Source organism: Lolium rigidum, chromosome 7 (genome assembly GCF_022539505.1).
Source record: "Lolium rigidum isolate FL_2022 chromosome 7, APGP_CSIRO_Lrig_0.1, whole genome shotgun sequence".
NCBI lineage: Eukaryota > Viridiplantae > Streptophyta > Magnoliopsida > Poales > Poaceae > Lolium > Lolium rigidum.
Genome location: NC_061514.1, coordinates 7,641,668 through 7,653,265, shown reverse-complemented (window position 1 = coordinate 7,653,265; position 11,598 = coordinate 7,641,668). Strand labels below are relative to the sequence as shown.

General features: G+C 41.7%; 1 protein-coding gene across 1 annotated transcript; it reads left to right on the top strand.

Annotated features, from left to right (window-relative positions):
• The first annotated feature begins 7,617 nt into the window (after positions 1-7,617).
• On the top strand, positions 7,618-8,380 carry LOC124679442 (ABC transporter I family member 1). Its single transcript, XM_047215198.1, has one exon. It carries the CDS (start codon positions 7,618-7,620, stop codon positions 8,290-8,292), a length of 675 nt encoding a protein of 224 aa, XP_047071154.1. The 3' UTR covers positions 8,293-8,380.
• The last annotated feature ends 3,218 nt before the right edge of the window (positions 8,381-11,598 follow it).

Genomic DNA, 11,598 nt, shown 5'->3' with positions numbered 1-11,598 from the left:
ATCACCATCTACATCCTTATACTTTTGCATTTCACATAGTTCAACAAAATTATTAAGATGGGCAGCAAGCATCATCGGAACTAATACCAGAAAATTGCTCTCTCATGACAAGATTCAGTAAAGCAGGTTTAATTTCAAAGAATTCTGCTGTAGTAGCAGGTGGAGCAATAGGTGTGCATAGGAAATCATTATTATTTGTGTTTGTGAAGTCACACAACTTAGTATTTTCAGGAGTGGCCATTTTAGCAGTAGTAAATAAAGCAAACTAGATAAAGTAAATGCAAGTAACTAATTTTTTTTTTGTGTTTTTGATATAGAAAGCAAGACAGTAAATAAAGTAAAGCTAGTAACTAATTTTTTTGTGTTTTGATATAATGCAGCAAACAAAGTAGTAAATAAAATAAAGCAAGACAAAAACAAAGTAAAGAGATTGGATTGTGGAGACTCCCCTTGCAGCGTGTCTTGATCTCCCCGGCAACGGCGCCAGAAAATATGCTTGATGGCGTGTATGTCACACGTTCGTTGGGAACCCCAAGAGGAAGGTATGTCGCGCACAGCAGCAAGTTTTCCCTCAGAAAGAAACCAAGGTTTATCGAACCAGGAGGAGCCAAGAAGCACGTTGAAGGTTGATGGCGGCGAAATGTAATGCGGCGCAACACCAGGGATTCCGGCGCCAACGTGGAACCTGCACAACACAACCAAAGTACTTTGCCCCAACGAAACGAGTGAGGTTGTCAATCTCACCGGCTTGCTGTAACAAAGGATTAACCGTATTGTGTGGAAGATGATTGTTTGCGGAAAACGAGTAAAACAAGTATTGCGATAGATTGTATGCGATGTAAAGAATAGGACCGGGGTCCACAGTTCACTAGAGGTGTCTCTCCCATAAGATAAAAGCATGTTGGGTGAACAAATTACAGTCGGGCAATTGACAAATAGAGAGGGCATAACAATGCACATACATGATATGATAAATATAGTGAGATTTAATTGGGCATTACGACAAAGTACATAGACCGCTATCCAGACATGCATCTATGCCTAAAAAGTCCACCTTCGAGGTTATCATCCGAACCCCTTCCAGTATTAAGTTGCAAAACAACAGACAATTGCATTAAGTATGGTGCGTAATGTAATCAATAACTACATCCTTAGACATAGCATCAATGTTTTATCCCTAGTGGCAGCAGCACATCCACAACCTTAGAACTTTCTGTCACTGTCCCAGATTTAATGGAGGCATGAACCCACTATCGAGCATAAATACTCCCTCTTGGAGTTAAGAGCAAAAACTTGGCCGAGCCTCTACTAATAACGGAGAGCATGCAAGATCATAAACAACACATAGGTAATAACTTGATAATTAACATAACATAGTATTCTCTATCCATCGGATCCCGACAAACACAACATATAGTATTACGGATAGATGATCTTGATCATGTTAGGCAGCTCACAAGATCCAACAATGAAGCACAATGAGGAGAAGACAACCATCTAGCTACTGCTATGAACCCATAGTCCAGGGGTGAACTACTCACTCATCACTCCGGAGGCGACCATGGCGGTGAAGAGTCCTCCCGGGAGATGAATCCCCTCTCCGGCAGGGTGCCGGAGGTGATCTCCAGAATCCCCCGAGATGGGATTGGCGGCAGCAGCGTCTCGATAAGGTTTTCCGTATCGTGGCTCTCGGTGCGGGGGTTTCGCGACGAAGGCTTTAAGTAGGCGGAAGGGCAACGCGGGGGCCACACGAGGGCCCCACACACCAGGCCGGCGCGGCCAAGGGCCGGGCCGCGCCGCCCTATGGTGTCGGTGCCTCGTGGCCCCACTTCCTTTCCCCTCGGTCTTCCGGAAGCTTCGTGCAAAAATAGGACCCCGGGCGTTGATTTCGTCCAATTCCGAGAATATTTCTTTACTAGGATTTCTGAAACCAAAAACAGCGAGAAAACAACAAGCCGGCTCTTCGGCATCTCGTTAATAGGTTAGTGCCGGAAAATGCATAAATACGACATATAATGTGTATAAAACATGTAGATATCATCAATAATGTGGCATGGAACATAAGAAATTATCGATACGTCGGAGACGTATCAAAGTGTTCCATACCTTTCTTGAGAGGCAATTGATATTTAATATTACCTTCCTTCATATCAATGGTAACACCAACAGTTCGAAGAAAAGGTCTTCCCAATATAATGGGACAAGATGCATTGCATTCAATATCCAAGACAACAAAATCAACGGGGACAAGGTTATTGTTAACCATAATACGAACATTATCAATCCTCCCCAAAGGTTTCTTTATAGCATTATCAGCAAGATTAACATCTAAATAACAATTTTTCAATGGTGGCAAGTCAAGCATATCATAGATTTTCTTAGGCATAACAGAAATACTTGCACCAAGATCACATAAAGCATTACAATCAAAATTATTGGCCCTCATCTTAATGATGGGCTCCCAACCATCTTCCAACTTCCTAGGAATAGAGGTTTCAAGTTTTAGTTTCTCTTCTCTAGCTTTTATGAGAGCATTTGTAATATGTTTTGTAAAGGCCAAATTTATAGCACTAGCATTGGGACTTTTAGCAAGTTTTTGTAAGAACTTTATAACTTCAGAGATGTGACAATCATCAAAATCTAAATCATTATGACCTACAGCAATGGTATCATTGTCCCCAACATTTTGAAAAATTTCAAGCAGTTTTATCGGTTTCAGCAGTTTTAGCGAGTTTCAGGCAATTTTGCACGCTTTGCACTAGGAGTAGAAACATTGCCAACACCAATTATTTTACCATTGATAGTAGGAGGTGTAGCAACATGTGAAGCATTATCATTACTAGTGGTGGTAATAGTCCAAACTTTAGCTATATTATTCTCTTTAGCTAGTTTTTCATTTTCTTCTCTTTCCCACCTAGCATGTTCAGCCATCAATCTAATATTCTCATTAATTCGAACTTGGATGGAATTTGCTGTAGTAACAATTTTATTATCAATATCCTTATTAGGCATAACTTTCAATTTTAAAAGATCAACATCAGAGGCAAGTCTATCAACCTTAGAAGCAAGAATATCAATTTTATCAAGCTTTTCTTCAACAGATTTGTTAAAAGCGAGTTTGTGTACTAATAAATTCTTTAAGCATGGCTTCAAGACCAGGGGGTACACTCCTATTATTGTTGTAAGAATTCCCATAAGAATTACCATAACCATTACCATTAGCAGCAGGATATGGCCTATAGTTGTTACCAGAATTATTCCTATAAGCATTGTTGTTGAAATTACTTTTTTTAATGAAATTCTCATCAACATGTTCTTCTTGGGCAACCAATGAAGCTAAAAGAACATTATTAGGATCAACATTAGATCTACCATTCACAAGCATAGACATAAAAGCATCAATCTTATCACTCAAGGAGGAGGTTTCTTCAACAGAATTTACCTTCTTACCTTGTGGAGCTCTTTCCGTGTGCCATTCAGAGTAATTTATCATCATATCATCAAGAAGCTTTGTTGCTGCCCCCAAAGTGATGGACATAAAGGTACCTCCAGCAGTTGAATCCAATAGGTTCCGCGAAGAAAAATTCAATCCTGCATAAAAGGTTTGGATGATCATCCAAGTAGTCAGTCCATGGGTAGGGCAATTCTTCACCAAAGATTTCATTCTCTCCCATGCTTGAGCAACATGTTCATTATCTAATTGCTTAAAATTCATTATTATAATTTTAGCGGGAGGATAATATCTACCAATAAAAGCATCCTTGCATTTAGTCCATGAATCAATACTATTTCTAGGCAAAGATAGCAACCAATCTTTAGCTCTTCCTCTTAAGGAGAAAGGAAACAATTTTAATTTTATAGTGTCACCGTCTACATCCTTATACTTTTGCATTTCACATAGTTCAACAAAATTATTAAGATGGGTAGCAGCATCATCAGAACTAACACCAGAAAATTGCTCTCTCATAACAAGATTCAGTAAAGCAGGTTTAATTTCAAAGAATTCTGCTGTAGTAGCAGGTGGAGCAATAGGTGTGCATAGGAAATCATTATTATTTGGGCTAGTGAAGTCACACAACTTAGTATTCTCAACAGTACCCATTTTAGCAGTAGTAAATAAAGCAAACTAGATAAAGTAAATGCAAGTAACTAATTTTTTTGTGTTTTTGATATAGAGAACAAGACAGTAAATAAATTAAACTAGCAACTAATTTTTTTGTGTTTTTAATATAAGAGCAAACAAAGCAGTAAATAAAGTAAAGCAAGACAAAAACAAAGTAAAGAGATTGGATGTGGGAGACTCCACTTGCAGCGTGTCTTGATCTCCCCGGCAACGGCGCCAGAAAAAGAGCTTGATACGTGCAATCGACACGTCCGTTGGGAACCCCAAGAGGAAGGTGTGATGCGTACAGTAGCAAGTTTTTCCTCAGAAAGAAACCAAGGTTTATCGAACCAGTAGGAGCCAAGAAGCACGTTGAAGGTTGTTGGTGACGGAGTGTAGTGCGGCGCAACACCAGGGATTCCGGCGCCAACGTGGAACCTGCACAACACAATCACAGAACTTTGCCCCAACGTAACAGTGAGGTTGTCAATCTCACCGGCTTGCTGTAAACAAAGGATTAGATGTATAGTGTGGATGATGATGATTGTTTGCGAAAAAAATTAAAGAACAATTGCAGTAGATTGTATTTCAGATGTAAAGAATAGGACCGGGGTCCACAGTTCACTAGTGGTGTCTCTCCCATAAGATAAACGGATGTTGGGTGAACAAATTACAGTTGGGCAATTGACAAATAAAGAAGGCATAACAATGCACATACATATATCATGATGAGTACTATGAGATTTAATTAGGGCATTACGACAAAGTACATAGACCGCTATCCAAGCATGCATCTATGCCTAAAAAGTCCACCTTCAGAGTTATCATCCGAACCCCTTCCAGTATTAAGTTGCAAACAACAGAAAATTGCATTAAGTATGGTGCGTAATGTAATCAACACAAATATCCTTAGACAAAGCATCGATGTTTTATCCCTAGTGGCAACAACACATCCACAACCTTAAAACTTTCTGTCACTGTCCCAGATTTAATGGAGGCATGAACCCACTATCGAGCATAAATACCCCCGCTTGGAGTCACAAATTTCAACTTGGCCAGAGCCTCTACTAGCAACGGAGAGCATGCAAGAACATAAATAACATATATGATAGATTGATAATCAACTTGACATAGTATTCAATATTCATCGGATCCCAACAAACACAACATGAAGGATTACAAATAGATGATCTTGATCATGATAGGCAGCTCACAAGATCTAACATGATAGCACAATGAGGAGAAGACAACCATCTAGCTACTGCTATGGACCCATAGTCCAGGGGTGGACTACTCACACATCGATCCGGAGGCGATCATGGCGATGAAGAGACCTCCGGGAGATGATTCCCCTCTCCGGCAGGGTGCCGGAGGCGATCTCCTGAATCCCCCGAGATGGGATTGGCGGCGGCGGCGTCTCTGGAAGGTTTTCCGTATCGTGGCTCTCGGTACTGGGGGTTTCGCGACGAAGGCTTTAAATAGGCGGAAGGGCAGGTCAAGGGGCGTCACGAGGGGCCCACACGCTAGGCCGGCGTGGCCAGGGCTTGGGCCGCGCCGCCCTGTTGTGTGGCCACCTCGTGGCCCCACTTCGTTTCCTCTCCGGTCTTCTGGAAGCTTCGTGGAAAAATAGGACCCTGGACGTTGATTCTGTCCAATTCCGAGAATATTTCCTTACTAGGATTTCTGAAACCAAAAACAACAGAAAACAGCAACTGGCTCTTCGGCATCTCGTCAATAGGTTAGTGCCGGAAAATGCATAATAATGACATATAATGTGTATAAAATATGTGAGTATCATCATAAAAGTAGCATGGAACATAAGAAATTATAGATACGTTTGGGACGTATCACCCTCTCCCCTAGTTGAAAATTTCAAAAAAAGACCATTTTCACATGTGGCCAAAATAGCGACCCCGATTTGTCTATTTGGGTGGCTGACTACGAAATGGGCTTACATAGTTGGATTCATAATTAGTTGGGACGATTTGAGCCCAATAAATATAAGCAAATAACGAAGAAAGAGCAAACCGATCATAAGATGGACACAAGATTTTAACATGGAAAAACCTCACCAGCAAAGAGAAGGAAAAACCACGGACGCTATCCAATTAAACTTCATTATATCTGGAGTGTATGCACAACTCCTTCGGCTTTCAATAAAGCAATAAACCCTAGCTGGTGTTTTAAAAGATATATTAATAGATGGGAGATAACGATCCGAGCCTCGCTCCGCTTGTCAGAAGTTAGTCTCACTTTTATATGAATTTGGATCGCAACAAAACAACTCTATCTTGAGACAAATTTCATCTTGTAGCATGATTTGAAACAATCTCTCTGAACAACAAAGAAAACACTGAAGGTACCTGAAAATCCACAACTTTTGAAAGTTCATTACAGGGATCAGTCATTATCGACTAACCAAACTATTTTTGAGGGAAATACAGTTTTAGGAGTTTTTGTGTACACTAGAAAAGTCCCACTCTCGTGAAGGTCTCTTTGAGCATGCTCTCCTCGTGATAAGCGCCCCGTTCTCCTCTCCCGCGTTTTTGTTGGGTGTCTCTATGCCTATCACTTGTTGCAATGGGAAAACAAAATAAGGGTAAGCAATAATATAGATAGACACGGGAGGCGAGAGGTACCAGGTTTTGCTTTTTTCATAAACAAATTTTTTAACAAAATAATTACATATCTTTCATTTTTGAGATCCTCCCGTGCATTGAGATCTTCAAAACTAGTGAAATGTTAATAGTGTTTCAGAAACTTTTCTTTATACTTCCAAGACCATGCGATTGTACTTGTGGTTTAGTGTACGTGTACTCGGACTTGGTCTTTAGTGTAGTTGTACTTCGTTTTTATGTACTTTATATACTTTAATTTGTAGTGTGCTCATATATTTGTATTTTGGTGAACGTGTAAAGCTGTCCGCAATGCATTTAAAAGTACTCCCGTCCTCAATTTTGGAAGTACACCCGCAGTGAACTTCGAAGTACGTCGGCGCTGCGCATGAAGGTACGCCAGTATGCTTGTGTTGCACTTAGAAAAACCCGCATTGCACCTTTTTTAGCATCTTCCCGTGTTGCACGACATTGGAAGTACCAACGTGTGTCAGTATGATAGCCTTTGCGAATATCGGCCTTTTTATTAACGGCAGCTGGTTATTTTGAGGGAAATAGTTTTTTTTTATTTTGAGGGAAATAGTAAGAGGACCGTTTCACAAATTGGGCTAGATAGGCCCATACCCAAAAGCATATTTGCCAATACACTCTCTGGGCCTGTACGTTTCCCTCTCCTCACCCCATACAGCATAGGCCATAGGCCCAGCCCGAATCGCCCGTCGCTTCAACCTCTCCGCGCGCCGCCGCCGCCGCCGCCGCCGCCGCCGGCACGCGCCAATCCCCCGCGCCGCCCGCCGCTTCCCTCGCGGTCGTGTCTCCACTCATACTTCACGCGCAGCGGCCAGATCCCCTCTTGCCCCTTCCCGTCCTACGCCGCTCGCGAGCCACCATCCACCAGAGATGCCGCCCCTGACGCCGCCGCCGCCGCGCCTCGCGCTCCACGCCGTCTCCTGCATGCGGAACGCGCAGACGGTGCTGCGGGACATCAACGTCAGCATCCACGACGGCACGGCGCTCGTGCTCACGGGCGCCAACGGCTCGGGCAAGACCACCTTCCTGCGGATGCTGGCGGGCTTCTCGCGCCCCTCGGCCGGCGAGATCCTCTGGAACGGCCACGACGTCACCGCCCCGGGCGTCTTCCAGCAGTACAAGCTGCAGCTCAACTGGATGTCGCTCCGGGACGCCGTCAAGGACAAGCTCACCGTGCTCGACAACGTGCAGTGGTTCGAGCTGCTCGAGGGCAAGCACGGCAGGTCCGCGCCCGCCGTCGAGCTCATGGGGCTCGGCAGGCTCGCCAACGACAAGGCCAGGATGCTCTCCATGGGCCAGAGGAAGCGGCTGCAGCTCGCCAGGCTGCTCGCCGTCGACCGGCCCATCTGGCTCCTCGACGAGCCCTCCGTCGCGCTCGACTCCGAGGGCGTCAGGCTGCTCGAGTACATCATTGCCGAGCACCGCAGGAAGGGCGGGATCGTCATCGTCGCCACGCATTTGCCCATCCAGATCGAGGATTCCATGTCGCTCAGGCTACCGCAGAGGTTCCCACGGAGAAAAACATTGGTTGATCTTGTGCGTTAAAAATGTACTTGTTGTATCTTTTTAGTACGTAATTGTTCTTCTCCACTCATGCAAATCTGCTGGACCAACTTAGTTCTGATGGTGCAATTCTGTGACACTTTCTTCTTGGAAAAATAAGAATATATATGCTGGTGCCCTCTTTGCTCACATACTTCCTGCATTTTTGAGATTTATGCTGATTGTTTGACTTTTATGCGTTTTATCCCTTCATGCAATTGCCATCTATCTGGTGGTAGAATCTTCTGTTCCATATTGAATTTCCAGCAGATTTAGTCATGAGATGCAGCCTATTGACCTGAAGCTTCAATTGGCTGGAGAGCTGATCAAATTTGAAGATCTTACAAGGTAATGGTTTATTGGTTTAGGATTTATGAATATACTCCGTATACAGCCAAAACTGCATTGTTCAAGTATGTCATGTGTCGACCATAGTAGACTTTTGTCCTGATTTTTTAATAGTTATTATGTTTACGCTGATAGTCTGATACCATTCACAATGTTACATCACATCTTTGTCTAGCTATTGTTAAAACTTGTAATCTTTGACTGGTATACTGTATGTTTTAACATGCTTTTGGCCTGTCAGAATTAGGACTCCACTGCTAGCCTACTGAATGCAAAGTTCTCTGTACATCTCTAGAAACTTAGCAACTAGTTGAAGTGTCCAATTTGTTTTATATGATGAAAATGGTTGAATAGGATGATTTTCTTTATCACTGTTTGTATTTTGATAATCAACTAGCAAAGTACAATTAGATTCAAAGCAAGGCTACTTGTATCCCTTCTGCAAAATGATGCTACTTGTACAGAATTTGTCACACAGATGCAGAATCTTGCAAATTGTTACGTAGATGGTTTGAAAACCTGTTCAGAAAACAGGAACTACCAGAACTGTTCTATAGATGTTCTTTTTGCCACTGTAACCGTTTGTAAATTGTTCACTGAAATGGAACCTGCAAGCACATTAGCATGACCAACAAAATTTCTCCTATAGAATGTAATCATCTGAAACTTCCTAATAATGTCAAATCAGCAATTCAGCTTGCATATTTTGCATGCATGGAATTAGTAGTAATGCCAAGACCCAAGATAATGTTTTTTCACTACCGCCATGTGTACTTTGTTGTTTGATGCTTCCATTTGTTCATGTCTGCTGGAGAAGTTTCTCAAGGAAATAGCTTGGTTTGTCGAGCTTATAAATGCACCAATGTTGATATTTCTGTTCATTTTTAAAAGCTGTCCATTCTATTGGCTGCTGCGCACGAGACATTGTATCCTCTTACACTATTTTATAAACGTAGGCAAATCTTTCAGTGATCTGTCTTTCGTACAGAAAATAGAAAGAAAAAGAAGCAGAAGCTAGGCTTACAAGAATTGCTAAATGCAAGATAAATGTAAAATCTTAGCCATATCATACATTGCTGATATATTTATATGATCTCCATCTGAATCTTGAGTAACGTCATCTTGCTGGTAGCAAGTTTGAATCATTTGGCGCAGTATGCATTCTGTATACTAGGCTAGCCTGTGTTAACTCTGGTACTACACTAGTGCAGGCTGTAACAAGGGATCACTGAATGGTGCGCTGATAAGTCCCAGGGACCATTGGAGAGGTACTCTGACCCCATTCTGCAAGTAGCTGGCCCACTATTCAAGACAAGGTGTTAAGCCACTTCCCAGGCCAGCACCGAGCCACCAATACTACATAAATGCACTCTGGTCTTTTGCTGTATTTTGTTTGGTTGTTAGTTACTTTCTCTCTAGTCCCCCATGCCATGTACAGGATTTCAAGCGTGGATCCTGTTTACAAGGGATCAGGATTGTTTTTTATAGTGCAAATGCTCAGGTCTAGCCCAGATCCTTGACAGCTTGAATTTTTTTTTGTAAATGAATATGACATTTCTGTGCCTGGAATTCGTTATAATCTGAACCTTCTGGTCCTATACAGTTGAGGTGAAAGGATTCTGTCACCATCTTCTGATTGAAGATTATATTGTTCATGCCTTGTTACTGCCGTGTTTGAAGGAACAAGTGTTAAGATGACTTTTAAAATTGCCAAGGCTAAACGGAGTATTTTACGATGCCTTATAGTGCTTTTGATAGATGACGATTAAGGCAGTATTTGATGTTTGTATGATTGATATGAAAAAGAGGAGAGCATCTTGTAAGAGTGACATCTTCTCTTTTGGATTATTAGTTTACTCTGTACTCACAGGTATATATTAGTAGGAGGTAGATTTGACTTCTTTCCATAGTGATTTATATTTTTCGCAGGGCGTCAATCTTAATTGTGTTTGATTTGTGATGGGCAGAGAACTCCAACCTATTTATACGGAAAAAAGAAGCTTGAAGATCCAATGATACACAAGTTTAAGTACCAGGTTAGCATATGAACATGCCTTTCTATTTCCAACTTCTGCAATTTCATGCTGCAGAGTTACTTATGGTTCCACTTTCATCCTACCTGTCCCAAAGCACAAGACGTTCTGGTATGCTATTTCAGCCTACCAAAATGCCGTATACTTTGGGACAGAGGAAGTATATGTTATCTTGGAACATGGAAAACTACTAGTAAACTAGAACAGGAATGAAAATGCAGACTAACCTCTCAATTAATTGAGCCTGTTTTTTTTTTCTTGAGAGCGGAATAGTGTTTTGAGTTATGGGGTGGTTTAATTCAAAGCTGGAGTAGAAGGAATATGACAATGATACCTAGAGTATATTTATGGCATAAACAAATGTTTGCAGGCATTCAAGTGCCATGTTGATTTAGCTTTAAAGGTTTACCTAAAAATGGAACTTTATAGCTGTTAGTGCTTACGAAAACAGTCATGGGCCCATAAATATTGCCAAGTTAAATTGTTCATCATAGCTGCATCTGGTTAGGATTCTCTTTAAAGACTGTCTCTGACCACATCAAACATTTAATCTCAGACTTGAAATCCTATTCCGTTCCTTAAAAGGAACACACATGCACACACAGATGACCTTATTAATAGACATACTAATGTGAAAAGGCGTAGTGAAGTGCTTGATCGACCAATAGTCTAGGAGTGAGACATGGGGGCATAGCCATTATGTATTGCTACCAGTACATTGTTTCTCTAGGGCATACTATAATAACTGCAATCACTCTGATGTACTACTAAATGCCATTCTGCTTTAGGACAGGAAGCTTATATCACAAAAATAATAATATTGGAATATGTTCTTCTTCTTCAACCAGCATAACAATACAAAGACCAAGTGTGTACCACATGTCAATGTGGAATTATTGATCTTCTGGTATAATGTTGTATGGCTTAG

Excerpts from the sequence above, each read along its gene's own strand:
- LOC124679442 (XM_047215198.1), top strand. The coding sequence starts at position 7,618 with ATGCCGCCCCTGACGCCGCCGCCGCCGCGCCTCGCGCTCCACGCCGTC.